General features: G+C 48.2%; 1 protein-coding gene and 1 non-coding gene across 2 annotated transcripts in view; both read right to left on the bottom strand.

The window, feature by feature from the left end:
- CCDC136 (coiled-coil domain containing 136) overlaps nucleotides 1-13,631 on the bottom strand; it is a 28,333-nt gene extending 14,702 nt beyond the window's left edge. The window contains 9 exon segments of the mRNA XM_058529499.1: nucleotides 64-222; nucleotides 560-700; nucleotides 949-1,117; nucleotides 1,723-1,834; nucleotides 4,333-4,656; nucleotides 10,727-10,801; nucleotides 10,895-11,149; nucleotides 12,686-12,793; nucleotides 13,553-13,631. Of these exon segments, the coding sequence (XP_058385482.1) occupies nucleotides 64-222; nucleotides 560-700; nucleotides 949-1,117; nucleotides 1,723-1,834; nucleotides 4,333-4,656; nucleotides 10,727-10,801; nucleotides 10,895-11,149; nucleotides 12,686-12,793; nucleotides 13,553-13,610 (1,401 nt within the window). The 5' untranslated portion in view covers nucleotides 13,611-13,631.
- Nucleotides 13,632-19,142: 5,511 nt separating this feature from the next.
- On the bottom strand, nucleotides 19,143-19,214 carry TRNAP-AGG (transfer RNA proline (anticodon AGG)). Its single transcript has one exon. It is a non-coding gene; the product is annotated as a tRNA-Pro (tRNA).
- Between the last annotated feature and the right edge of the window lie 5,114 nt (nucleotides 19,215-24,328).

Here is a 24,328-nt window from a genome sequence, read left to right as displayed (position 1 = left end):
CTTATCCACCTTCCCCAAAACCTCTTAGCACCTAACTTGCCCCTCACTTCTGGGTGCTGTTACCTTCTCACTTTGGCTTTCTATGACTGTGGATTTCATGACTTTGAGCTGCCGGAGCTCAGTCTGAAGTTGTAGTTGCACCTTCAACAGCTCATTCTGCTCATCCTGGCTAGCATCATACTTTTGCTGCAGGGCAGAGAGTCTGGTCTTCAGCTCCTCGTTCTGTGGTGGGGAGGATGTAGGTAGAACAGTTACACTCAACAAACAGCAGACCCCTCTACCGACCAGTTTGGTTCTTTTCCAGATGCGGACATCTTGAGGAGCTCCCACAGGTCTATCGTTTCATTTCTTCTCTGAGGCAGGTACTCAATAATGACTACCATTTCTAGAATGCAATGCTATGCGACTTCTCCATTTGGTCACCAGTAGACTGTACCCTTGGTTGCAGGGCAAGAGTCAGCAGAGCACACCCTTACTCTGCATTCATTCTCCCCTGAAGCAGCAGCTCCATGTAGGCCCTTCTGCCCTTCCCAAATGCCCTTCCCCTGACAGTGTTTACCTGGGTGACATTGTGGCAAGTCTGAAACCGAAGCAGCTCATTCTGTGCGCACTTGAGCTCCCTCTGCAGCCGTCTCTGCTCCTCCTCACTGGCCCGGTGATGATGCTGTAGCTCTTGCAACTCACAACACAGTTTCTTACACTGTGCGGAAACGGAACAGGAAGGCTGATTTACTACGGGTACTACGTGCACTCCAAGAACAGGCTTGAGCAGAGTATGGCATTCCTTTTATTGGAATATTTACATCAGGCAAGCAAGTAAGACCCCAAAGTACTATCTCCTGCCATAGTGCATGCCTCCTTTGTCAGCCCCATGCCTAAGAAGACGTTTCTACTGCAGGCCAGGAGAAGGTAAAAGAGACAGAGTGAAAGGTGCCTTCCTTTCCCTACCTTGTTCTGCATGTCATGCATCTGCTCCTCAGCTCCCAGCAGCTGCTGTCGCAACAACTGGGTTTCAGGATCAGGCTCTAGGAAATCCATCTCTGAAGTCTGAGACTCTGCCGACATCATACTCTTTAGTGTTTGGGACTCCAGCCACCTTTCTGTTGCTCTTCGTGTCCTGTAATCCAGAACCCCAGAGCCATGTTTGGGAGAGACCTCTGCTGGCATCACCTGTCAAGTGTGCTTGGTCCTGAGGCTTTCATTTTAGGCAAAAGATGGTAAGGAGCCTTCTATTGTGATTTACGTCTCAAATAAACACACTTAGAAGATTAGAGAAAAAGTCCCCAGCACCTGAGTCTGCAAAAGCATGTTAGGCTCTGGGAGACCCTAAGACTGCTAGTCCAGTTGGGCTCGAGGCTGGGCCTGGTGTTAAGCCAGCTCCAATCTGGAGGCACGATGCTATTAGGCTGAATCAAGTCTGTGTGGACAATAAAGGAATCACTTCTGATCTACTCTAGGGCAGAACAAACCAGACCCCCAATGCCTAGAATGGAAGAAACTAAATTTTAGAACTCACTCAACTCTAGTCCTGAGATAATTGGGTTGGATCCCCATGCTTGCTTCTAGGCAAGCATGTATCTGTATCCTTTGGATACCAAGAAAAAGACTGGCTTTCCAGGAGCAGAGGGAGGGCTCATTAGCCGGGCATCTGTCTTCACCAGTTCTACTCAGGGAAAAGCCCAAGGCAAAGTCCTACAGAGCCCACTAGCCTCCTGGCTGTACCTCTCACTCTCCAGGTCTGCAAGCTGCCCTGTGAGACTGCTGTTGCTCTCCTGCAGGGCCCGGTACTCCTCGTTCAGGAAGCGGTAGCGTTCCCGCAGTTGCCGCAATTCTTCTGCAGAGGTCAAGTGGAGAGAGGTGAGATCCTAGGGAGGAAGCAGTGGTGACCAGCCCCAATTTTCCTGCCTAGAAAGCTGATAGGAGAAGGCTGAATAGCTTCTCTTTTTCTAAATACAGAAGAGATACCACATGCAGAGGCTTAGACGACAGGGCCCAGAAAATTCCACACTGCCATGGGCCTTTGTCCTCTTTCAGGTAGCTGCCCTTCTTTTCATCTTCCAGAAGATTTGCCCTGTGTGCTCATCTTCAAAACCCTAACCAAGGCAGAGTCTGGAGACTTTAGGAGCTTGTAAGGGCTTTAATTAAGTTTTGCTTTATTGTATTTAAAGTTCTCATTGAACTGTTTATGATTACCTTCCTATTACGCTTTTAGTACAAAAACTGAGAGATATGAACTGCCAGACGTCACACTGCCAGTCCAGGCATCCTGAATGTCCTTTTACTTTCTCCATCACCACACAGAATACACTGGACTGCATGTGGTCAAGAATTCTTTCTAATGACCTTTTCTCTTCAACAGAAAAGTCCATCCCAACCAGACTCACATGTCATCCTCAAGCATCAGCAGAGATCTGGCTGAAATGCTCTAGCACATGTCCCTAAGTACCAGGTACCAACAATTTTTAGTGCTGCAATGATACAAACGCCCAGATCTGTTTTGTTTCTTCATGATTAAGAACTATTTCTCGGGGCTGGCCCCATGGCTTAGCAGTTAAGCGCGTGCACTCTGCTACTGGCGGCCTGAGTTCGGATCCCGGGTGCACACCGACGCACCACTTGTCTGGCCATGCTGAGGCAGTGTCCCACATACAGCAACTAGAAGGATGTGCAACTATCACATACTACAACCTACTGGGGCTTTGGGGAAAAAAAAGGAGGATTGGCAATAGATGTTAGCTCAGAGCCGGTCTTCCTCAGCAAAAAGAGGAGGATTGCCATGGATGTTAGCTCAGGGCTGATCTTCCTCATCAAAAAAAACAACAAAAAAAAAGAACTATTTCTCTCTTATTAGAATACTAATTCTACTGACATTTAAAGGACACTAACTTGCTCTACTTAGAACACAAGGTCTATCTTACCTGCCGTAAGATTCAACACCCTGAAAGTCACTTCTAATGTTCCCTCTTTATTTCAGTCAGAAGTCCTTAGAATACTGCAGATCACCATAGAAGGAAGGAAGGAAGGAAACTAATCTTTAATGAAAACCAACCATGCGCTAAGCATTAGACTCAATGGTTTCAGCCTTAGATTCAGTCAGTGTGTGAGTGCTTTCAACATGCTAGGCATTTCATTTAATCCTCCAAATACCCTGAAAGGTTTTCTTTTCTTTTTTTTCCAATAAACTTTTAATTTTACAATAGTTTTAGATTTACAGAAAAGTTGCAAATATAACGTGGAATTCCCTGGGAGAGTTCTTACTTAGTTTCCCCTATTGTTAACATCTTACCGTGGGTACCTTTGGCATGTCTAAGGAATCAACATTGCTACATTACTATTAACTAAACTCTACACTTTGTTCAGATTTCTCGACTTTTGAGAGAAATCTGGTCCTTTTCCTGTTACAGGTTCCCATCTAGCTATAAAGTTTTATTAACCATGTTTTACAGATGTGGACACTGAGGTTCAGAGAGATAATAACCAGACTAAGTTCATCCTGCTAATGAGCAGAGCTGAGATTCTGAACTCAGGTCTGTTTAACTCCAGCCCAAGCCTTTCCACTGTGCTAGCCTCCCTCTCCTAGCACCACCAGTCCAAAGGCTCTTGAGAGGCTTGTTAGAGCTGGGAAAACTTGCAATTTTTTGCTTCCTTGTTGATTGCCCCTGCTTGACCTGGCCTAATATAGGGCCTCCCATTACACCCAGATCATAAATCCAGCCTCAGAATAAAGGCAAACTCTCTGATGTCATGAATCCTAGCAACTAGCTGGGAAACTCACTCTCTGAAAGCAGAGCTCTGAGATTTGAGTACCTCATGCATTACTGGAAATAACCTCTCTTCCTCTCCAGCTGTCTTGTGCTCTCATTTGTTGCTCTCTAAAGCGTCTACTTTGGGGAGGGCTTCGGGGAAGCCTAAGAATTAGCATCCTGGGACCTGGGACCAGAATTAGAGGTCCCCCAAAAGCAGCCCAGGCAAAGCACCACGATGCCAGAGCAGCAGGAAGAGTTTCCCAAGGTGACAGGCCCCTGTACTCCCATCCCAGAACTGGAAACTTTCCCAGGAAGGGTTTTAGCATAGTCAAATCCACAAATGCCCAATGGCTCTCCAAGGAAGAATTCTCAGAGTACATCTCCATGGTGCCATTTCTTACACCACTAAGGACTGGTTATGTGACATCTGGGTAAGTTTTTCTCCCTTAATGTCTTGAATTCAACCTGGAAGTTTTTTCTAGAGGTTCCCAATTCATGATCTAAGACCATTCACCATCTTCTTGCACACTATCTCCCTCTGTTTGACTCTACTAACAGATCAGGAGGAGGGCCTGCTCTCTCATACCTTGCATCTCAGAGAAATCTGAGAGACTTAAACTATTGGATGGGTCAGAGCTCTTCATTTCCATTTCTGCACGGAGGGAGGTGATCTCCATCTCATACTCTCCCCGGATGCGCTCCATGTCATCAAGTTCATTCTGCATCCGGCAGAGATCCTCCTGCAGGGATGCTATGTCACTCTCATGTTCAGTCGCAGAATCCTCTGCTGCTTGTCGCAGATTCTGGATTTCAGCCTGGGCCAAATGCAACTCTTGTTCTATTTCCTTAAGTTCACTTTCCTTCTCATGCTCTAACAGGGAAATCTCCTCCCGTAGAGACCGCAGCTCACCTGCAAAGCCCAAAGGTTGGAATGGTTAAGAGGATAAGTGAACTAATCTACCATGTTCTAGAGGCACAAAATTAAAGATAGACTTAGTTCTCATCTGGAAACTCTTGACAACCTAGTCTCTACCCCATCAGAGAAGTATAGCTTCATCTGGTATGGAATAAAGGGAATACCTAAGAAGGGAATAGAGAGCGAATCTATATAGTAAGGGACAGTAGAAAGGTAGATTTTAAGGCTTGGCACCAAAAGCAACAATTTAGGCTACTACAAACAAAAAGTATTAAGTGCTTCTAAGGAATCGCCTGACAATTAAAGACCAAACCTAATTTACAGTAATTTACTGATGCCCTGAGTCTTTCCAAAAATTCCCTGACTTAAAAAACTTACAAGACTATTCTCATCTATTCAGTCTGGGAGCTTAGAAATTACAGAACCTCAGAACTCCCATGAACTGCCTGTGCTAAGTACTGGCCCCCAAACAATGTATATTTAGAGTTCAGAGCTGAAATTCAAATGTAGGTTCATCACATGATAAGCAAACATGGAAAAAGAACTTAAATGCTGATCGATAAGGGATTGTTTAAACTGATGATGGTTAAACAGAATACCATGCAGCTCAGGGGGCCGGCCCCGTGGGGTAGTGGTTAAGTGTGCGCACTCCACTGCTGGCGGCCTGGGTTTGGATCCCGGGCACGCACCAACACACGGTTTGTCAGGCCATGCTGTGGCGGCGTCCCATATAAAGTGGAGGAAGGTGGGCACGGATGTCAGCTCAGGGCCAGTCTTCCTCAGCAAAAAGAGGAGGATTGGCATGGATGTTAGCTCAGGGCTGATCTTCCTCACACACACACACAAAAGAATACTATGCAGCCATCTAAAAGAAAGTGGCAGATCTATAGAGAAGACATTGAAAAGGTTTCCATGATATATTAATTAGAAAAAAAAACAAGCTGTAAAATACATGGTATTATCTTATTTTTGCAAAAAATATTTATATGTATAATATATAACACACAAATATACAAACACATAGAAAAAGGTCTGGAAAGATCTATGTTCCAAACCATAAAGAGTAGTTGCTTCTGAGAAGCAAGATAGCATGTGATGGGGACTTTTACTTTCCACCTCAAATATATCTGTGCTGTTTGAATTTTCACAACAAGGCTTTATTTTATAATAGATTTTAATTTACAAAAGAAATGTGTCAGAGCTCTCAGTATCTGTGGAGCATCTCAGGGTTTCTGGACACAGGTGCCCATCTGGGATGAGGAGAATCTAAAAGTGGACAGTAAAAGGCACTGACACCAATATAGAATTCAGGATTTGGGGGCCAGGATTAGGAAATTAATGAGGATTGGGTTGAGAGAGTCAGGATCTTCCCACAAACCCTTTGTAAGGCACATTTGTCCCCATCCCTCACCCCTAGATTCTACTCACCATTCAGATTTCAACTTTCCCTAGTCTCTCCCCTGACCTCCTCAAAAAACTAATCAAAGACCTCTATTAAGTGCTCTCATATCACCTGTACTTTGCAGCATGTTTGTGTATAAAACCTTGGTCTCTCTCTCACTTGATTATAAGCTTTACGAAGGCAGGGAACACGTCTGTTTTGCTCACCATTACAGCTCCAGGGGCTGTCATAGCACCTGGCATAATGCAGCTCACTAAATATTTGCTGTATTCATGCATAAATGAGGCAGGGGTTCATCTCTGCAACACACTTTTACCGAGTACTATAGGTACAGAATTACATGTTTAGGTATTTTTTAAAAATTAGAACAGAACATAGATGTTTGAGAAGAAAAATCTGGACATCCTGCAGATATAAATGCTGAGTGGACAGGCTGTCTGGGGAGCAGGGAGGAAGGTCTCCTGCCCTACTCTCCCAAGCTCACATGCGCAGCTCCAGGCACATCTTTTGCCAATCTTTCCTTCTCTAGAATGATCCTAGCTGTCTCCTCTCTATTCAACAGTATTAATTGATCATCACCTCTGGGCCAAGCCCAAGCACATCCACTTAGATTCTCCGACTTCCGTCCTATTGGAAAGAAACAAAGTCCTTGCTCTACCCACTACGGAACAGCACAGAGGCGGCCTGCCTCTTGGCGCCTACCGTCTAGTGAGGGAGACACACAAGTCAACTGGCTGTTAGGATATAGGCCCTAGGGCCGGGAGTGGGCTTTCTGTGGGGAGCTGACCCACTTCCTTACTATGCCCTTGATGTTAGGGTTCAAATCTCACTTAGGTTCTCCCCTGGAGTCTAGCCCTAAAAAATGACATTCTCAGATCCACTGGGGAATGGGGGAGGTCTCCCTCAGCCTAAGGAAGCTCTGAATCAGCAACAAGACCCGGCAGGGCCCGCCTGGGGGAGGCGCTTGTCCGGAGCTGGGCGGGGCGGACGCTGGCTGGGGCGGGCCCAGGCTGGGAGTTGGAAGGGCCTGACCCGGGTTCCGAAGAACTGGCGCCGGTTGAGAGTGGGGCTGGGACCGTCGGGACGAGGCCCAGGGCCCGGGAGTCGGGCTGCGAGGCAGAGAAGTCGGTTCTCACTCACTGGTTATGGCCTCCATTTCGTTGGCCCCCCGCAAGGGTCTCCCTGGGGGGCCTCCCGCCGCCGGCCGGTCCGGCCCCCGCGGGGCTGTGGCGGCCGGAACGGCCTCTCAACACCAGCTACCTCTGAGGCCGCGCGCGCCCCCTCTTGGCGGAAACGGGCAACGCGCGTGCGCAAGGACGGTCTCTGTTTCCTCTCGTGCAATGGGGCTTGGGCGCCTTCACCAGACCCGCGGGGCGCCACCGACCTCGCTTGGATGAGATCTAGAGCTAGCTAGCAACAGCCCTGAGTGGGGAATCGCTCTAGAACTTTATTTTCCCAGGCAGTTGCCTACCGGCATCGCTACTTAGATTCTCTGACTTTCCTATTTGAAAGGAAGAATGTCACTTCTCCAAGCAAAGGCCTTTTTCTGCTCTACTGGATCATTTCCTTCATCATACAAACATGATCTAGTGTGTCCTATTTCAAAAAACACGAAAAACTCGCCCCTGACTTCATTTCTCTTTCCCTTATTTTTCTGCTTCTCTTCAAACATGACTACTGGAAAACCCTTCACCATTTCACCTCCCCTTTCCTCTTCAATCCCAATCCAATCAGGTTTCTATCTTCACTAAAATGTCTCAGAGCCCTCTATCTTGCCAAATCCAATGGTCATCTTACTTGACTTAGCAACTTTTGACACAGTGGGTCATTATCTCCCTGAAACACTTTCTGTGTTTGGCTTCCAGGGCATGAAATGCTTCAGTAGTTTCTCGTAGGTCTGTTTCTTTTGTTCATTTCTCTTTTTACATTGGACCTTTAAATACTGTAGTACCCCTGAGATTGGACCCTTTTCTCTCCTCTTCCTATATCTCTCCATGTGATTCATGATGATCTCCCATGGATTTGAATGCCATATATATGCTAATAACTCCCAAATTGATATCTCCAGCCCTGATTTCTCCCCTGGTTCTAGATTCATATATCCAACTGCCTCCCTAACATATTTACTTAGACATCAAGAGCCATTTCAAACTCGACATATAGGAAACATGTCTTAAATGGTTCCTCTAGCCCCCAAACTTGTTCCTTGCCAAGTCTTCGCCATTCCAATAAATGACACCACCATCCATCCAGTTTCTCAGGGTAAAGTCTTCTTTCATGTCTCTCTTATCCCCTCCCCCATCTAACTCAGCAAGTTCTAAGGGCTCCACCTTCAAATTATATTCCAAATCATCTCCATTTCTACTGCTCTAGTCTGAGCAACCATCATCTCTTGACTGAACTATTGCCATAACTGGCTGAGCAGACTCACTGTTTTGCCTCCTTTCCCTCCACCCAATTTCCACACAGTGCCAAAGTGCTCTTTTAAAAATGTAAAGCAGATCATATCACCCTAGCCCTGGCTAAGAGCCCCCCATGTCTTTCTACTATGCTGTGAATAGAAGCCGAACCTCTCAGCTGGCCTACAAGGCCCTTTGTAATCTGACCTCTGCCTGCCTCTCACAACTCTCTCTTACCAGAGGCCTCCACATGCACTTTGCTCCAGCCACAATGGCCTTTGTTCCGTCCCTCAAACACATGCAACTCATTCTCACCTCTGGGCCTTTGCAGTTGCTGTTCCTTCTGCCTCGTGTGCTCTTCCCTCAGATCTTTGAATGGCTGGATCCTTCTCATTATTCAGGTCTTAGCTCAAATGTCATCTTCTCAAAGAGGACTTTTCTAACCACCCATTCTAAAATAAACTCCCATCCCAGCCCATCTCTCTATACCATATTGTTATATTGTCTTCATAGCATTTATCGCCACCTGAACTTGTGTTGTTTATTTGTTTATTTTCTGCCTCTCCCCATTAGAATGTACTCTTCATTAGGGCAGGGATCTGGTCTGTCTTGTTCAAAGCTGGTCCTCCAAGTATATAGAATCTGTTAAATAACAAAAATTCAACCAAGTAAATCTGAAGATCTAATTGGCTTTATTCAATGATTCATGAATCAGGCAGCATCCCATCTAGCAAATAGAATGGAACTCCAAGGAGCTGTACAAAATGGAAGGCTTTTATAGGCAGAAAGGGGCATGGACAAGGAAAGAACAGATTACCTCATTTTTCTTGGGGAGATGGAAGGGGTCTATCAGTTGGATTACCTCACTCTTGCTGACCAGGAAATTCCAGATTAACTGGTTAAAGGTCACATTCCTGGGAGAGGCTGAGACTGCAATTAAGTCTTGGTTTGTGGAGATGGGGGCTTAGCACAAGTGACTCCATTTTGGGCCTGTTGTTTCCTTTTTAACAGCACTCAATAAATGGCTGATAAACAAATGAATTAGCCCCATTTTACAGATAAGAAACCAAGTCTCAGAAAGAAAGTCTTGCCCAAGATCACAAAGTTCGTTATGTGGCACAGCTGGGCCCAAGAATCTAGGTGACCTGACGGGGCCGGTCCTGTGGTGTAGCAGTTAAGTGCGTGCGCTCCGCTGCTGGTGGCCTGGGTTCAGATCCCGGGTACGCACCAATGCACCACTTGTCAGACCATGCTGCAGTGGCGTCCCACATAAAGTGGAGGAAGATGGGCACGGATGTTAGCTCAGGGCCAGTCTTCCTCAGCAGAAAAAGAGGAGGATTGGCAGATGTTAGCTCAGGGCTGATCTTCCTCACAAAAAAAAAAAAGAATCTAGGTGACCTGAGACCAATGCTCATACTCTTTTCTCTGTGCCATTTCTCTCCTCTGCCTTCCCCTCGTTTACTGTCTACTTCTGCTGCATCTACCTTTGCTTACATCTTCTTTCCCTCCTCCTCCTCCACCTTTGCTTGCTCCTCTCCAGCCCTGGTTCCCAGCCTTCCTTTTTTCTCCATTTATACTTTCCTTTTGGCTTGATCTCAGTTTGCCCTGGAAAGTCCCTGCTGTTTTCTAGGGCAGCTCCCCTAAACCTTCCGGAAGCCCACAGAAGTAAGAAAAGCTGCCTCTTTATTTGGCAGTGCAGTGGAGGGCCACCTGTGTTGCTGCTTCCCAGAGACAAAGGGATGTGGGCGTTAGAATAAAGAGATTTTGGGGCCACAAGCTGGGTCCTAGGGAGCAAAAGAAGCATTCCCATCTGCTTCCCGTAGAAGATACATAGAGTCTAGTCACTTCTCATTGGCTCACCGCTCTGCCCACGGTGCCCTTGGAGGGATGGGGGAAAGCAGTCTGGTTTGGAATTCAGCCCTGATTACCTAGCCCAGGCACTGACCAGAACAAAGGAAAAGGGATGCAGGTGTGAAGGGAGGAAGCTGGAGGAGAGAAAAAGGAAAGAGACTCAGGGAGAAGGGGTGAAATGGAAGAGAAAAAAGGGCAGGAGAGGACAGAAAAGCCAGGCAGAGATGCAAAAAACAAAAAACATTAGGTAAAGAGAACAATGGAGAGACAAGGAGAAAAGGGTGAGATAGTAGAGAAAAATGAGGAGAAAGTACTGAATTAGGTTATGTTTGTCTGCTCTGCTTCAGCCAAACCCTCAGTACAAAAGTACTTGGATGGCCACCTGCCCTGCAGTCCGAGTGCCGGGAATTACCTTGGAGCTGTTGGATCTGTTTGGTGAACACCTCTGCCTGCTGGGCGCTGGCCAGCCGTTCATCCTCTAGGAGGCCTGCAGAGAGATGGGGAGATGGCCTCAGGCCTGGGATCCAGTGAGCACAGAGCCTTTGGGCCCCAGCCCTCTGGTCCCATCACGGGCACTCACCCTGCAGCTCCAGGGAGTCGTCCTCATGCTGCCCTGCCAGTTCCCGGGTCTCTTCCAGCTCTGCCACTAGCTGTAGCACCTGAGCCCTCAGCTCCTCCAGCTCCGTCTCCGTGAGGCTCAAGCCCCGGTGCTTGCCAACAGACAGGGAGCCCACACTGCCACCTTTCTGCACTTGATCTTCCTCTTCTTCTACCTCTTCTTCCTCCTCTTCCTCCTCCTCTTCCTCCTCATAGAGAGCTGGGAGTAACACTTCCCCTAGCAGAGACATCCATCCCGCCATGGAGTCAGAGCCAACTTCCTTTCCACATGGAGGGCCCTCAACTCACTGTGCCAGGGCAGAGATGGTAAAATAGTGCCACCTGGTGTCCCCCAAGGAGCCCCTGAGGGGGACCTGCACTCATGATGAGTCCTCAGGTGTAAGGGTCAAGTTTGGAGGTAGCCCATCCCCCTCCCAGCCCTTTCTGGGTCAGTATTGCACCTGGTGGCTTCCTAATACTGACTTTGCACAAACTGAGCAGCTGAGTGCTGGCTCAGCCATGTGAAGCCTGCACAACAATACCTGCTTCTCCCAGTGCTAGTCTCTGGGTAGTGGGACACACTGGGTGTGTCTTTAGGCAAAATGGGGCAAAAGTTGCAGTTTGGAGGTTTGTAGGAAGTAAAAAAATTATCCAGGTGGCTTGTGAGGAATTAGCCTTTCCATAATAAGAAAGCATTGCCTGTCAGTACATGGAGAAAAAAAACCTCTGAATGAAATGATTCTAAATGTTTCACTGGGCAAACACTAGGGCCCCTTCCAAATGTGTTCTGTCAAATAGCCTTGTGGAAAAGGAGAGGTCTCCTCTCCCCTCTGGAGCCTGTGAGGCCCCTCCTCCCCTGCTGACCACCAGGCAGTTTTCAGGGGAAGTCTGAGGTTGTACCTGTGTGTAAAAGAAAGCCTGTCATTTTAATGCATTAAGAAACTGGGGTGTGCTGGTCCCTAGTCTCTGGTTGGCGAGCACCCCCTCCTTTGCTGCAATGCAGTTCTTCTAAATAGCAAAATCTTGTCTGGATGGTAGTTGCTTGCTTTGTTTTAAAATTCTGAATCCCTGGCCTTACTTTCTCCAATAACAGCTGCCTAGGGTTCATCTGGGACCCTTGGCATTATCTGTCCCTCTTGGGGAAGCAGGGTTGCGCACACTGAGTGTGCACAGGGGCCCGGGGACACCTCACAGAAAGTTCTGGAAAACAGACCAGCATCCTTCCAGGGGCCTGGTGTTGGCAGCAGCTGCCAAGTTGCATGGGTGTGGTGGGGATACATGAGTGTTGGCCTTCTCACCTGGCCCTCTCCCCGGCAATCTCTTTCAGGCAGTAAGCTATCCTAGAGAACCAAAGCCACAAGGCTTGCATTCAAAGTTAGTGCTGGTGGCACCAGAAAAACAATTCACATGCTCAGGTCCCTGCTTTTCAAAATAAGAGACAGCTTGGGATCTAGGTCAGGCAGTGAGAACAAACCCCCTGCTGAAAGGCTGCTTCAAAGCTCTGTCCAGCAAGGCCTCTTTCTCTGTCTGGCAGCTCCCCCGGGACACACAACCTGGTTAGCTGGTGATTAGGGCCCCAAAGGGATGCACCCAGAACCTCCCTCAAAGCCTGAGCCCTGAGGAGGGGTGGAGCTCAGACCTGAAGGGTGGAGGGGGCTCAGGTGAACTGGGGAAAGGGCTGTGCCCTGGCTCAGAGTTCTGGGGTCAGAGGGAGGAAGGAGGAAAGGGAAATTGGGTGAAGGGGAGAGAAAGAAAGCTTTTTGGGAAAACTCACCCTCCATAGCTTGCATCCCCCGCCTTTCCAGGGACCCCCAGCGTTGGCCTTTCTTCCTCTCACAACCCTCAGACACCTCATAGGAGCCTAAAGTGGTCACTGTGGGTCCTGTGAGCAGGGAGAGAGAAAGGATTGTGGGATGCTGGGGGGGGGGGCAGGGGGTAGAGACTGGGACACGCCTTCTAGCTCTTTGGAACCCTGGGGTTTTTAATCCCCGTGGAAGTGCTTGGCTCCCTCCGCCCAGCCCTGAGACTCCCCTCCCTCAGCAGACCCTCTGGGCCTGCAGGGACCCCGCCCTGAGCTGCCCAACCTCCTCAGCAACCCCTGTTCCAGGCTCCTCTCCCTTGCACAGACAGAAAGGGTGTGTGTCTCTTTAGTCCAGAGGGGACAGGGAGGAGATGGGCAAGGATGGAAGAGAGAGGGCAGGAGCCAGTAAAGAAGAGGCTGGAGGAAGAGGTGATGGGGGGGGTGCGTGTGGGAAGGGGTTCTGGGGCGGAGCCTCTCCCCTCCCCTCCATTCTCTCACTGGACCTTGTCCACCCCACGCTCGCCCCGCGCTCATAAGCCTTCGGGGCCGGAGGCGGTGCAGGGTCTGAAGCCTCCAGGGCTGGAAGCACCATTAGGCTGGAGAGACGAGATGGAGGGGGCTCAGGGGAGGCACTGCCAGGGAGGATGCGGCTGGTGTGGGGAAGACCCAGCCCGGAAAGATGGAGACCGGGCCCGGGTAGGGGGCAGGATGCAGGGAGGAGGACTCAGGACCGAAAGGTGGGGAGCAGGGGAAGGAGGGAGGATGTAGGGGTCTGGAGGGAGGAGAGATGGAGAAGAGGAAGGAGTGGCGGTGGAGAGGTGAGGGAGGGGCAGCTCTGACCTGGTCCGGGGCAGCTCCAGCCCGCGGCGCCCGCGCCGGCCCCGGCGCCCGCCTCCATGGCCGCTCGCGCCGCCGCCGCCACCGCCGGGAGCAGACACCGCAGCAGCGAGGCCGGGGACCCGGAGCCGAGTGCACAGGGGGAGGGAGGCCGGGCCGAGGGGGCGGGGCCTGGCCCGGCCACCTGACTCCGCTCCCGCCCGCCGCCCGCCGCCGCCCGGAAGCCCTCCCTCCACCCGGGCTTTGCGACCCGGTGCCGGCGGGCGGGCGGGCGCGGGGAGCTCGAGTGAACGTGTCCCCTGACTCGCCCCAAGGCCAGTGCGGAAGGAGAGGGGGCGGGCGGACGGGATCCACTCGGGACTTGAGGCTGCCCCAAGAGAGACAGACAAGATCCCTTCGTTCTGGCGGTGGGTCCCGCCTGGAGTTGGCTGCGCGCGGGGACCCCCTCAGCGCCCTGTGTCAGGGCCCCGCCCCGCTCAGTGATGGGGGAGGACAAGGATGGGCAAACCTCCCGGCCTGTTTCCTCCGAGCGCTCAGACACTCCCACTCCCACCGAGCAGGATCGGCGCCCCCTACCTCCGCAGACAGCGCGGACCCCGGGCCGCCGGCCCCAGCCCGGCGCTGTGGCCCCTCGCGCCCCGGAGCTGCATGACGGCAGGAGGAGGGAAACTGAGGCCGAGATACGCGAACTGCGTGGCCCTTTCTCTCTGCTTTCCCCCTTCTCCCACCAAGCCAGAACGAGGGACCCTCTTAGGAGGGCCCGCTCTGTGGCCTCACGCAGCCGTTTCTGCCCGAAGACTTTCCTTCTCCACCGCCCTGCCTTCCCACCTGGCACCATACCCGGTGGGCTGTGAGCCACGACCCCCACACACGTTGCCCCAGTAGCCTGATCAGAGTGGACACTGCTGATTCCCTCTCATTGAAGGGAGATGTGGAAGCCCAGAGGGCTTATTTCACTAGTCAAAGAATGTCTACCGGGTGCCGGATCTTGACGAGGCAGTTGCTCTTACATCTGTGCAGGTCTCAGTCAGGAAACAAAGGGATACACTTGGGAACTGGGGTGTCCCAGTGCATCCAGAAAAGTGTTGAGAGATTCCTCAGCCAGGGGCACACCAATCCCTTCTCTTGCACATCCACTCACAAGGTCACGGGCAAATATTGTCTGTGTTCACTTCCACAGGCTCTGAGGTCACAAGCCCTCCATCTTCCTCAGGAAAGAAGCCCTTCTTTGCCTGGACATCCCCTACTTATCCTTCAACCCTCAGTCTGAAGTCACCTCTACGAAGCCTTCCCTGACACCCCACCCCGACCCCATTAGTTGCCCCTGCTCTGCTCCGCCCCATCCTCCTTCCCTCTGGGGCAGCACCTCACTCTGGGTTGTCAAGGTCAGGTTTTTACTCTCTGTCTGCCCAGCTTCTGGAAGGTTGGGAAGTATCTTAGTCATTTTTGTATCTCCAGCATCTGACAAAGTACCTGACACAGAACAAATGAGTAAAAGTAAATCTCCCAACTACACAGTTAATGCACTGCCTTATCATTTAACATATGATTTCACATTCATGGAGTTAAATGTTGCCCTATAAGTCTTTCTCTCCCTCCCTCTCTCTCTCTCCCCTTTTTTTCTCCCTCTCATACCCCCAGCCTGGTGCTCTGAGAGATGATGAGCACAGATCAAGGAGGTTTCATTTGCTCCCCAGAGGACAGGATTCCACTCTAGATCCTGTGGGAAAGGCTGTTGAACAAGCTCACACAGGCCCCTTCCAGAGGGTCTGCTGCAGATATCAGGCCTGTCCAGACTTCAGGATGAGGGCAATTGTCAGGGATGGTGGAGAGGGGATAGCATTGGGAGGGGGGCATAGAACTCCGGGGACTGACGGAGCCTAATGCTGGAAGCCCAGTGGCTGTTCTGCTCCAGCACCGCTCCTTCTGGTTCTGGCTCAGCCAGCAGGGTCAGTTAGCAGTTGACCTTGACTGCTGACCTCTTGGCTGATGGGGGGAGAGGCAGGGGACGAAGTTGTCAACTGTGACACCCAGGAGTCCAAGCTCTCCTCAAGGAGCTCTGATCTGAGTATTAGGACTAATCTTTCCCTGGCTTTTGGGGTACAGGTCACCATTCACCCTTGATTTGGGGAGCGTTCAGGGGGACCTGAGCCAGTTTATTCTCAAGACTCAGACCTTGGCCAGACCAACACTTGGTTGAGGGTCAGGGTGAAGTTAGGTGGCAGGAAGAAAGGGCTTAGCGAGTATAAGGGGAAGTGGATGGTAGTTCAGGGATGCATCTCTGAAGGGCCAGGTGTGGTGAGGTTGCCAACCAGGTGATCAGCTTAGGGGGATGATCTGAATTAATCCTTGTAATCCCTGGACTCAGGACTCAGCCTCCCTCCTAATCCCATCCCAGCAGATCATCCCCTCTGAGGATTGATGCAGCCATTTATCCCCCTTTACCCTTATTTTGAAATGCCTAGATCCCTTCATTAAAAAAAAAAGTGAATCTTTTAAACATGCAGTAAAATACACTACAGGGAATAACATAACAAATATCCATTTACACACCACTGAAATCCAATGACTGTTCATTTCTTGCCACATCTGATTCAGAGATAGCCCTTCTATTTATGGTTGTATAGTTTCACTTTATACGTATATATCCACAAACAACACAGAATATTGATTTGTGTGTTTTAAAATAAACGTATTATATTGTATACATTCTTCTGTAAACTTTTTCTCTCAACTTTTTTTTTTTACATTTATCCATGTTGTTTCAGGTAGCTCCAGTTCATGAATTTAACTGTTGAATACTATTTCATTGTTTGAATATACTACAATTTATTTAGCCATTCTTCTGCTAATGGGCATTTAGGCTGTTTCCAGTTTTCCGTGTTATAAAGGATGCTGCAATGCTGCAGTGGACAGTGCTGTGCACGCCTCCTTGGCATATATGTAAGCACTTCTCTAAGGTAGACACATGGAATGGAATTTCCGGGTCATAGAACATGTGCATCCTAAACTTTACTAGTTATTGCCAAATTGCTCTATAAAGCAATTGCAAAAGCAAATTGGACCAATTTGCACTCTGCTAACAGTAGCTTTCAATGCTTGTTTAGATTCACTAACATGTTTCTGGATTTCTCTGCTCACCCTTCCTTCTTGCAGGCTACTCCTTTCTTCTTATTTCAGTTTCCTTCTTATGAAGTATCCTTTGGTGGCATTTAAGTGAAAGTCTTTGAGTGGTAAATATTCTCAGTCTTTGTCTTAAAATGTCTTTATTTCACACCATTTAAATGAAAATTTATTGGGGATAGAATTTTAGAGTGACAGTTTTCTCTTGGCCGTTGGAAGATATTCTATTTTTTCTATAATCTTTTGTTGCTAATAAGAAGTCAGCTGCCAATATAATTGTTATCTTTGTAGGCAAACAGGCTTTTTTTTTCCTGGTTGCTTTTAAGATTTTTCTCTTTCTCTTCAGTATTCTGCAGTTTTACCACAATGTATTTATAAGCTCAGGACTCTTCAACCTGAGGACTGTGTCTTTGTTCCATTTTGGAAAACTCTCAACCATTATCTACTGGAATATTACATTTCCCCCATTCTCTCTGTCTCTTTTAGGAACCCCTATTATATATATGTTGTGATAGGCTGTCTCCTTCTTTCCCTCACGTCTTTTAACTATTCTATCATATTTTCTATCTCATATTTTCCCCTTTCCCCTCATATTGTGAATGATTTCATCAGCTCTATCTTCCAATTTACTAATTCTCTTTTCAGCTGGGTCTAGTCTACTGTTTAATGCATCATTGAGTCTTTAATTTCAGTGGTATGTCTTTCATTTCCTAATGTTTTATTTGTTTTTTTCCCCCTCAATAAGCTTCTTTTTTTCATAGTGCAATATTTTCATTATGGTTTATTTTCTTGTCTTTAATCTTTAATACTTTTAGATATGCTTATTACATAGTATTTTTCATGTTGTTCTGTTATGCAGTTATTGGAGTGTTAATTCTTCTGTTTATTGTGTCTGCTGACTTTACCCTATAGTGGATTGCTTCCTTGTCTAGTTTATAGTATTTTATTGTGAGCTCTTCTTCAGCAGGTGTTTTTGTTTGTGTGTGTGTGTTTTTAGTGAGAGTCCCACAGAACCCTGGGTTATGAAAACATTCTCACAGAGCTCTTTCTTGCTTCTGCAGGGCTGTGTCACATTCCTAGGAATTTCAAGGGTCCTAAACCAGCTCTATATTTAACTTCTCTGCTTGAGGATGCAGCATTATGCAGACAATATAAGTCCAGATGCAATACAAGCATTTGCTTAGGCTTGGGACTTCAATTTCTCAGGGTTGACTTGTATTTCTATCTCTTTTCTCTGCCTCCTTGGACTGGTATGTGTTGTTTTTAGTCTTTTTTCCATGGACTAGGTAGATCTTTGATATTCTGAGCTTTATGCAGGGTATTCAGTCCCAGGTCCTTGTCTCTAGTGGGCTGAAGCCACATATCCTATAACTGGAAGCATTAAAACACAGTTCCAGGGCTGGCCGGGTGGCGTTGTGGTTAAGTTTGTGCACTCCTCTTTGGCAGCCTGGGATTTGTGGGTTTGGATTCCAGGTGAGGACCTACACACTGCTTGTCAAGCCGTGCTGTGGCAGTGACCAACATACAAAATAGAGGAAGATTGGCACAGATGTTAGCTCAGGGACAATCTTCCTTACCAAAAAAAAAAAAAAAAAAACAAGCCACAGCCACAGGTCTCTGGTCATATATCTATGTCTGAAACCCACCATGGACCACTGTGACAGCCTCCTCTTCCTTTTTCTTTGGCTTTGTATTCCTTCCTCAATTCTGATATCTGGGAATTTCCCTTTTTAAAATAAATTTTTGCAATTGTCGATATTTTAATGTTTAAATTCTATTTTATGCAACACTTCTGTGTGTGTTTTAGGGGGTGCTGGGTGAGGAGATAACTACATTAGTTCAGTCTGTCACATTGCCGGAAGTTCCCTTCTAGATTCTATCTTTAGTATTATTCCTAACAATCCCTATGTCTGTAAGCTGCATTATAGTTTGCAGAGGGCTTTCACATACAGTTTCTGATTTAATCTTCCCAACAACTCTGAGACATAATATTACTGTTCCCATTTTACCAAGAGGAAAACTGCAACTCAGAATTATAACTTTAATCCTGGCTTTTGGGCTTTGAATCCAGTGCATTTCATAGCTTGGGTTTTACATGGAGAGCTTGCATTTTCTTGACCTCCAGCTCAGGCCCACCCCACAAATTGTCCTGGTCTCTTGCTCTTTTGCTGAGGCCCTCTAGAGGCTGTCTTTCTGCCTAACAACATACAACCCTTTGACTTTAATCTTTAATCTTCTCGGGTTCAACTCCTGATGCTCTGCCAGTCCCCTCTTGCTCAGTTTAGCCTCAGTGGAAATAATGGAGTATATACAGGCCACAGGCTATGGGGAGACTGATTGGCAGCTTGTCCTCAGAGTCCTTTATTTACTCACCACTAGGCCATCTCTTTGCTTCTATTCTAGAAAGGGCAGTCAGTCTATATGCGTGTGGCAGTGAACCGAAAAAAAAAAAAAAAATCCAGGAAAAGAAGGGCTCGTCCGGGATTTGAACCCGGGACCTCTCGCACCCTAAGCGAGAATCATACCCCTAGACCAACGAGCCACTGGTAGGTACCTCTGGCCAGATGTGTCTTCCCTGCCACATTGGCAGCAGCTGCAGTTTGCAGTTTTGAAAGGCGGCCTCACTTCTCCTTCCAGGCTGGCTCCCAGCCCAGGCCGGCTGCATTCCAGCAGGCTTAGCCCCTTGGCTCTCTCCTGCTCCTCCCAGGCCCACTGCAGAGCCACACAGATGCCCCAGTGCTCCAGGCAGGGACCCTTCTTTCCCGTGGCCAGCCAGCTCTCCCCCAGGGCTGCCAAGCGGAGTTCGTGAGGGTGCCGCTGGGGAAGGACAGAGAAGGAGCCAGGCTCCAGCCACCTCCACTTCCAGGGGAACTCTTGGTTGAGGGAGCCTGTCTAGCATCTCTTGCATCCAGTGAAGAACCACTCTTCTTTCTTACCTCATGCTCAGACCACTAGAAAAAAGTCCTTCAAGCCCATCAGCCTCCTAGGTGAGGACCCAGAAGGCTGTCCCAGATCACCCTTGACTAGTCAACATTTGCTAAATTACTCAGTTTCTTCATCTGTCAGTTGGGGGAGTAACACCTGTCCTGTCTGCCTTATAGTGTAATTTGAAGATCAGGTGAGACAATGTACGAGAAAGCACTCTGCAAACTGTAAAGTGCCGTACAAAGGAAAGAGGTTATTATGATGGCAACATGAGGGAAGGGGAAAATACACAATAGGAAAGCTGCCACTGAATGCTTCCTATGGGCTGGGCATGTGTTCTGTGCTTTACAGATCTTATTGGACCTCATAATAACCTTGTGAGATAGCTGTTATCATTGTAAGAAAAAGAAATTTGCCTCAATTCAGCTTATAAGAGGCACATTTATCTGAACCCAAAGCCTGTTTTAAATGCAGTGCACACTGCTACTTAGACTTTCTAGAAAAGCAGAGATGGGAATACATCCTGTACATACCCATACTCCCTTGCTCACCCCAGCCAGCCCTGCTGTCCTGCCCAGGGAGCTGCTGGGACAAAACTGCCGACAGGCTGAGGGTGGCCTGGGTGGAGGTCCTTGGGGCTGGAATTTCCCAAATGAGCATGAGAGGGGAGGTTGAGCCTCAGAAACTGGGACTTTGTTGGAGACCCCTGTGGGCTCGGCCAGACTCCCTTTTGTGCTTCCACTGCACCACATCCATCACCCTGGGGACCCTTGCTTGCTTACAGGGGGACTGCCCTCTGTAAGGCTGGGAGCCCAAATAAGACAGTGGCACCAGAAGCCTGTCTTATTTGGGTCCTGCCCTGTGTCCAGCACTTGGCAATCCTGCTGACAATGCAAAAGATTCCCAAGCATTTCTATGCGCTGGGCCTTGTGTAAGCACTTTACCAGATTAATCTCATTTCATCCTCACAGCATAACTGTTGTTGTAGACATCGCTTAGCAAATGTCTGTGGAGTGAATGAATGAATGAATGAGTGAAAGAAAGTCAGGAGCGTGCACAAAACATCACTGTGGCAACAGATATTCAGGTGAATCCTCATCAGTTGGCTGCAAGTAGAAACACAAGCTTGCAGAAACCCTCCCACCCTCCATCCTTGTAAGCAGGTTTCCTAATGAACCATCCCTCTCTTGGACAGGAAGGAAGAATGGCCCTCACTTTACAGAATGGATTGGCCAGCATTCCTTTGTACCCAGGGGATGAAGTTTTATTATCTCCATCTAGGAGTGTGTGGGCCAGACAGCTGGCTCTGCTAACTAATCATGGCCAGAGAGAAAGGCAACAGCTCATCTAGTCTAAAACCAAAGAGACTTTTTTGGGTAGCTGTTCCCCAGCTTTAAAGTGGCTTATAAATAAAAGCACATTCGGCGCGTCATTGCATTACCTCAGCACACATTCCCTAAATTGTTCCTCTTGGTGGGTGTGCCGGGGAGTGAGGTTGCTCCACGCTAGGGCTCAAGAGGGACTTCGCTGAGAATGTTTCAGAACTGAGACAGCGGGTGGGCCCCACCCAGTGCTTCTCTCTGGGGGTCCTGTTGGAATCTGAGGCAGCATCATCCTTCTTTGTGTGGCCTGTCTGGAGCAGTGTCTTGCCCACTAAATACCAGTAATCCCTCCTCCCCTGTTGTGGCAGCCATATAACTGCCCCACACAATTCCAAATGCCTCCAGGATGGTGGGGTCCCGGGGCAGGAGTGCTGCCATGGTGGAAATCCATTGGCACCTACTAAGCATTTTTTTCCAGGGTAAAATTACTGTGGCCTTGCTCCAGGCAGTAGGACTTTAGGCCCTCAATGACTCATTTGTCTGTGTTTAAAAAGCCACAGATGGAATTCTCTGGGGAGAATTGTGGCTCTACCTCTGGGACCTTCCTCCATTTCTTCCCAGGCATGAGGATGGTTTTAGTCAGGCAAATCCTCAGATGACTCCTTCTTTTCACAAGAACATGTTGACCTTTTTCTTATCTCATCGCTTGTCTGGAGAGCCTTACGGTCAGTATTTAACAGACAACATTGTCACAACACATCATCTCAAGCTCACTGTCACCTCCTACATCAAAAACACAGCAACAAGCAAACACTGGTTGACTCTGGAAAGGGGAACTGGGTGGCTGGCTGGGAAACTTATTTTTCACTGTATATTCATTTGTACTTTTTGAATTTTTTGTATGTGAGCCCTGGGCATATATATAATCCACTCAAAAACGGAAGTTAAATTATAAAAAAACTAAGCAGAGAGAAGCAACGATTGCAGAGGATAGAGAGAAATGCATTTCCAGCCTCCAGAGAGCTGAAGTGTCCTCTGGATTGAGCAGCCCAGCAGAGCTGGTAGTGGCCCCCATCCTAACGATTCTGGTTTACGTCCAGTTCTAAACTGTGCTTTATGTCAAGTCCACATGAGGGTAATACTCAGTAGTAGACTCAATCCTGTGAAACTGGTGGTTGTGTCTACTCAGGAATGTTGTTGAGGACATTGTTTATAATATCACACTAATGTCTCCTTTGTGAAGTCCCTGGGGAGGCATTATTGTCTGTCATAATGCCAAGAACAGTTGGCTTTTGTTTACTTTCTGGACACTGAATTATGTAAATGAGTAGTTGCTGGAAGGCACGAATGTGTGGTCCATCAGTTGCAAGCTCACGGGGTGGTCATATTTCAATTTCATTCCTGTCTGTTGAACTCCCCTCTGCTGTTTCTCTTTCTTCTTTTGCTCCTACATTTGATTCCTGATTTCTTGTGTTCCATATATTCCTGCAAGCCTCCCTTAAACTATTTCTGGAAGAGGTGGGAGTATAAATGAACGCACTATGGAAGAGAATAGGAAAAAATAAACTCTGGAACTATTCAGAAAATATCCTCTTTTTCTAGGACTTTCCTTTTTTCTGGTCACTTAGAACAATTGGAAAAAACAAATTTTCTCTTTACTGTTTTCCATTCAGTTCTGGGAGTTTATAAGTCTAAATCTAAATCAATGGTTCTCAACCAGAGGGGAGGGAAGCAGGGGGCGATTTTCCTCTCAGGAGACATTTGTATCTGGAGACATTTTTGGTTATTGTGACTAGGGTAGTGGTGGTGCTGTTGGCATCTGGCTGGTAGAAGCCAGAGATGCTGTTAAACATCTTATAATGCACAAGACAGCCCCCAACAAAGAATTGTCTGATCCAATATGTCAATAGTGCTGAGGTTGAGAAATCCTGATCTAAATATACCTAACATGATCTTCTGTAAAGCCTTAGTGTATTATCATGTTCCTAAATTAATGAAGTGACTTTAAACCTGAAAAGGGCACTATATATAAATATTAAGTGTACTTAAAATGTCTTCTGTTTTTGTATCATTACCCTCCTCCTTTACCAAATGCTCCCCCCTCAAATTCTCCCCTCCCCCTACTCTATGGCTTCAATGACTCTGGAAATTTTTTGTCCTTTGCTTAGGTACCAATGAGACTCTATGCTTGGGTAAGTCTCTTTTTGGCTTGAGCCCCCCAGGGGGCATCTGCCCCCTCTTAGCTGGGGCTGGGTTGGCCCTAGCTTGGGCCCATTGCCCCTCCCTCTGATGTGGGGTGGAGTAGGGTGGGTGGGGACTGTCTGGGAATGTGTCAGGACAGTACTGGAAGAGGCCAAAGATGTAGCCACCTGGCCTGGGTAGTGGGAGTAAGAGGGCCTGGGGTGTCTTTTACCCACATCTGTTGGGTTGGCAATCTAAGCCCAGGGGCTGCCCTTGCAGGCTCCTGTCAGAACCATTTGTAGAGGTAGGCACCTTGGCAGAACCCTACAGACAGCTGAGGCTGACTCATTCCACTCAGCCCCGGCTAACACAAGCCACACTCCCTGCCCAGGGATAGGCACCTTACACACTGCCTTCAGGGGTGGCCTCTGGCCCTGGTCCTAAAGGCCTGCCCAGGACAAGGGATGCGCTGACTCAGGCAACCTAGTGGAAACCAAGCGGCCTTGCAATTCCTGGACCCTTAGCTGGATCTCGCCAGGAATCCTACCCGTGGGTGAGTGTCTGTATGGAATGTGTGTGTCTGTGTGTGTGTGTATGCACATGTGCATGAAAAGGTCAGCCTTTCAGAAATGGCTGACAAGTCTCCATCGAGCCTCTCTAGCTCAGGATTCAAGGGACATAGATTTTAGTCCTAAGGTGTGGCCTTTGGGAGTTTTAAATGGAAAGCCTGAAGTGTTTGCCCAGCTCCTCTAACTTGGTGGGAATCAAACTCAAATGCTTTCTCTGCTGCAGTGGGTAGCAGCCAAAATCTCTGCTCAGCTTTCAGACTTTCAGCTCCCACCTTTGCTGTGCTCCTTGGAGATTCCTCCATGCATAGCTCAGCAGTCAGCCTAGGATTTGAGGGGAGTTTATACATAGACTTGAAGGCTTCCCCTTCTGTGGCCTCCTTCATTCCAGGAAACCCACTTTCAATTTTCAGCTGCTCTGGAGCCCCAGACCCTGTCCCCTGACTCTTCAAGCCAATAAAAGCTGGGCTTTCTGCCTGAGTTCCAGCTGCCCCTTGCCATTTAGACTGGGGAGTGCCCTCAGGAAAAAATCCATTTAAATGTAGATGGTTCTTTTCACTCAAGGTTTAGTCCTTTCAGTTTCTGCCTGATTTGGGGTACAGTGCTTTCAAGTAGTTGTTTTTCAAATTTTGTCCAGAGTTTATAATTTTTACCTATGGGGG

The sequence above is a fragment of the Diceros bicornis genome, chromosome 3, assembly GCF_020826845.1.
Source record: "Diceros bicornis minor isolate mBicDic1 chromosome 3, mDicBic1.mat.cur, whole genome shotgun sequence".
In the NCBI taxonomy this organism is placed as follows: domain Eukaryota; kingdom Metazoa; phylum Chordata; class Mammalia; order Perissodactyla; family Rhinocerotidae; genus Diceros; species Diceros bicornis.
The sequence above is the reverse complement of the archived record's forward strand: the minus strand, read 5'-3'. Positions and strand labels throughout refer to the sequence as shown.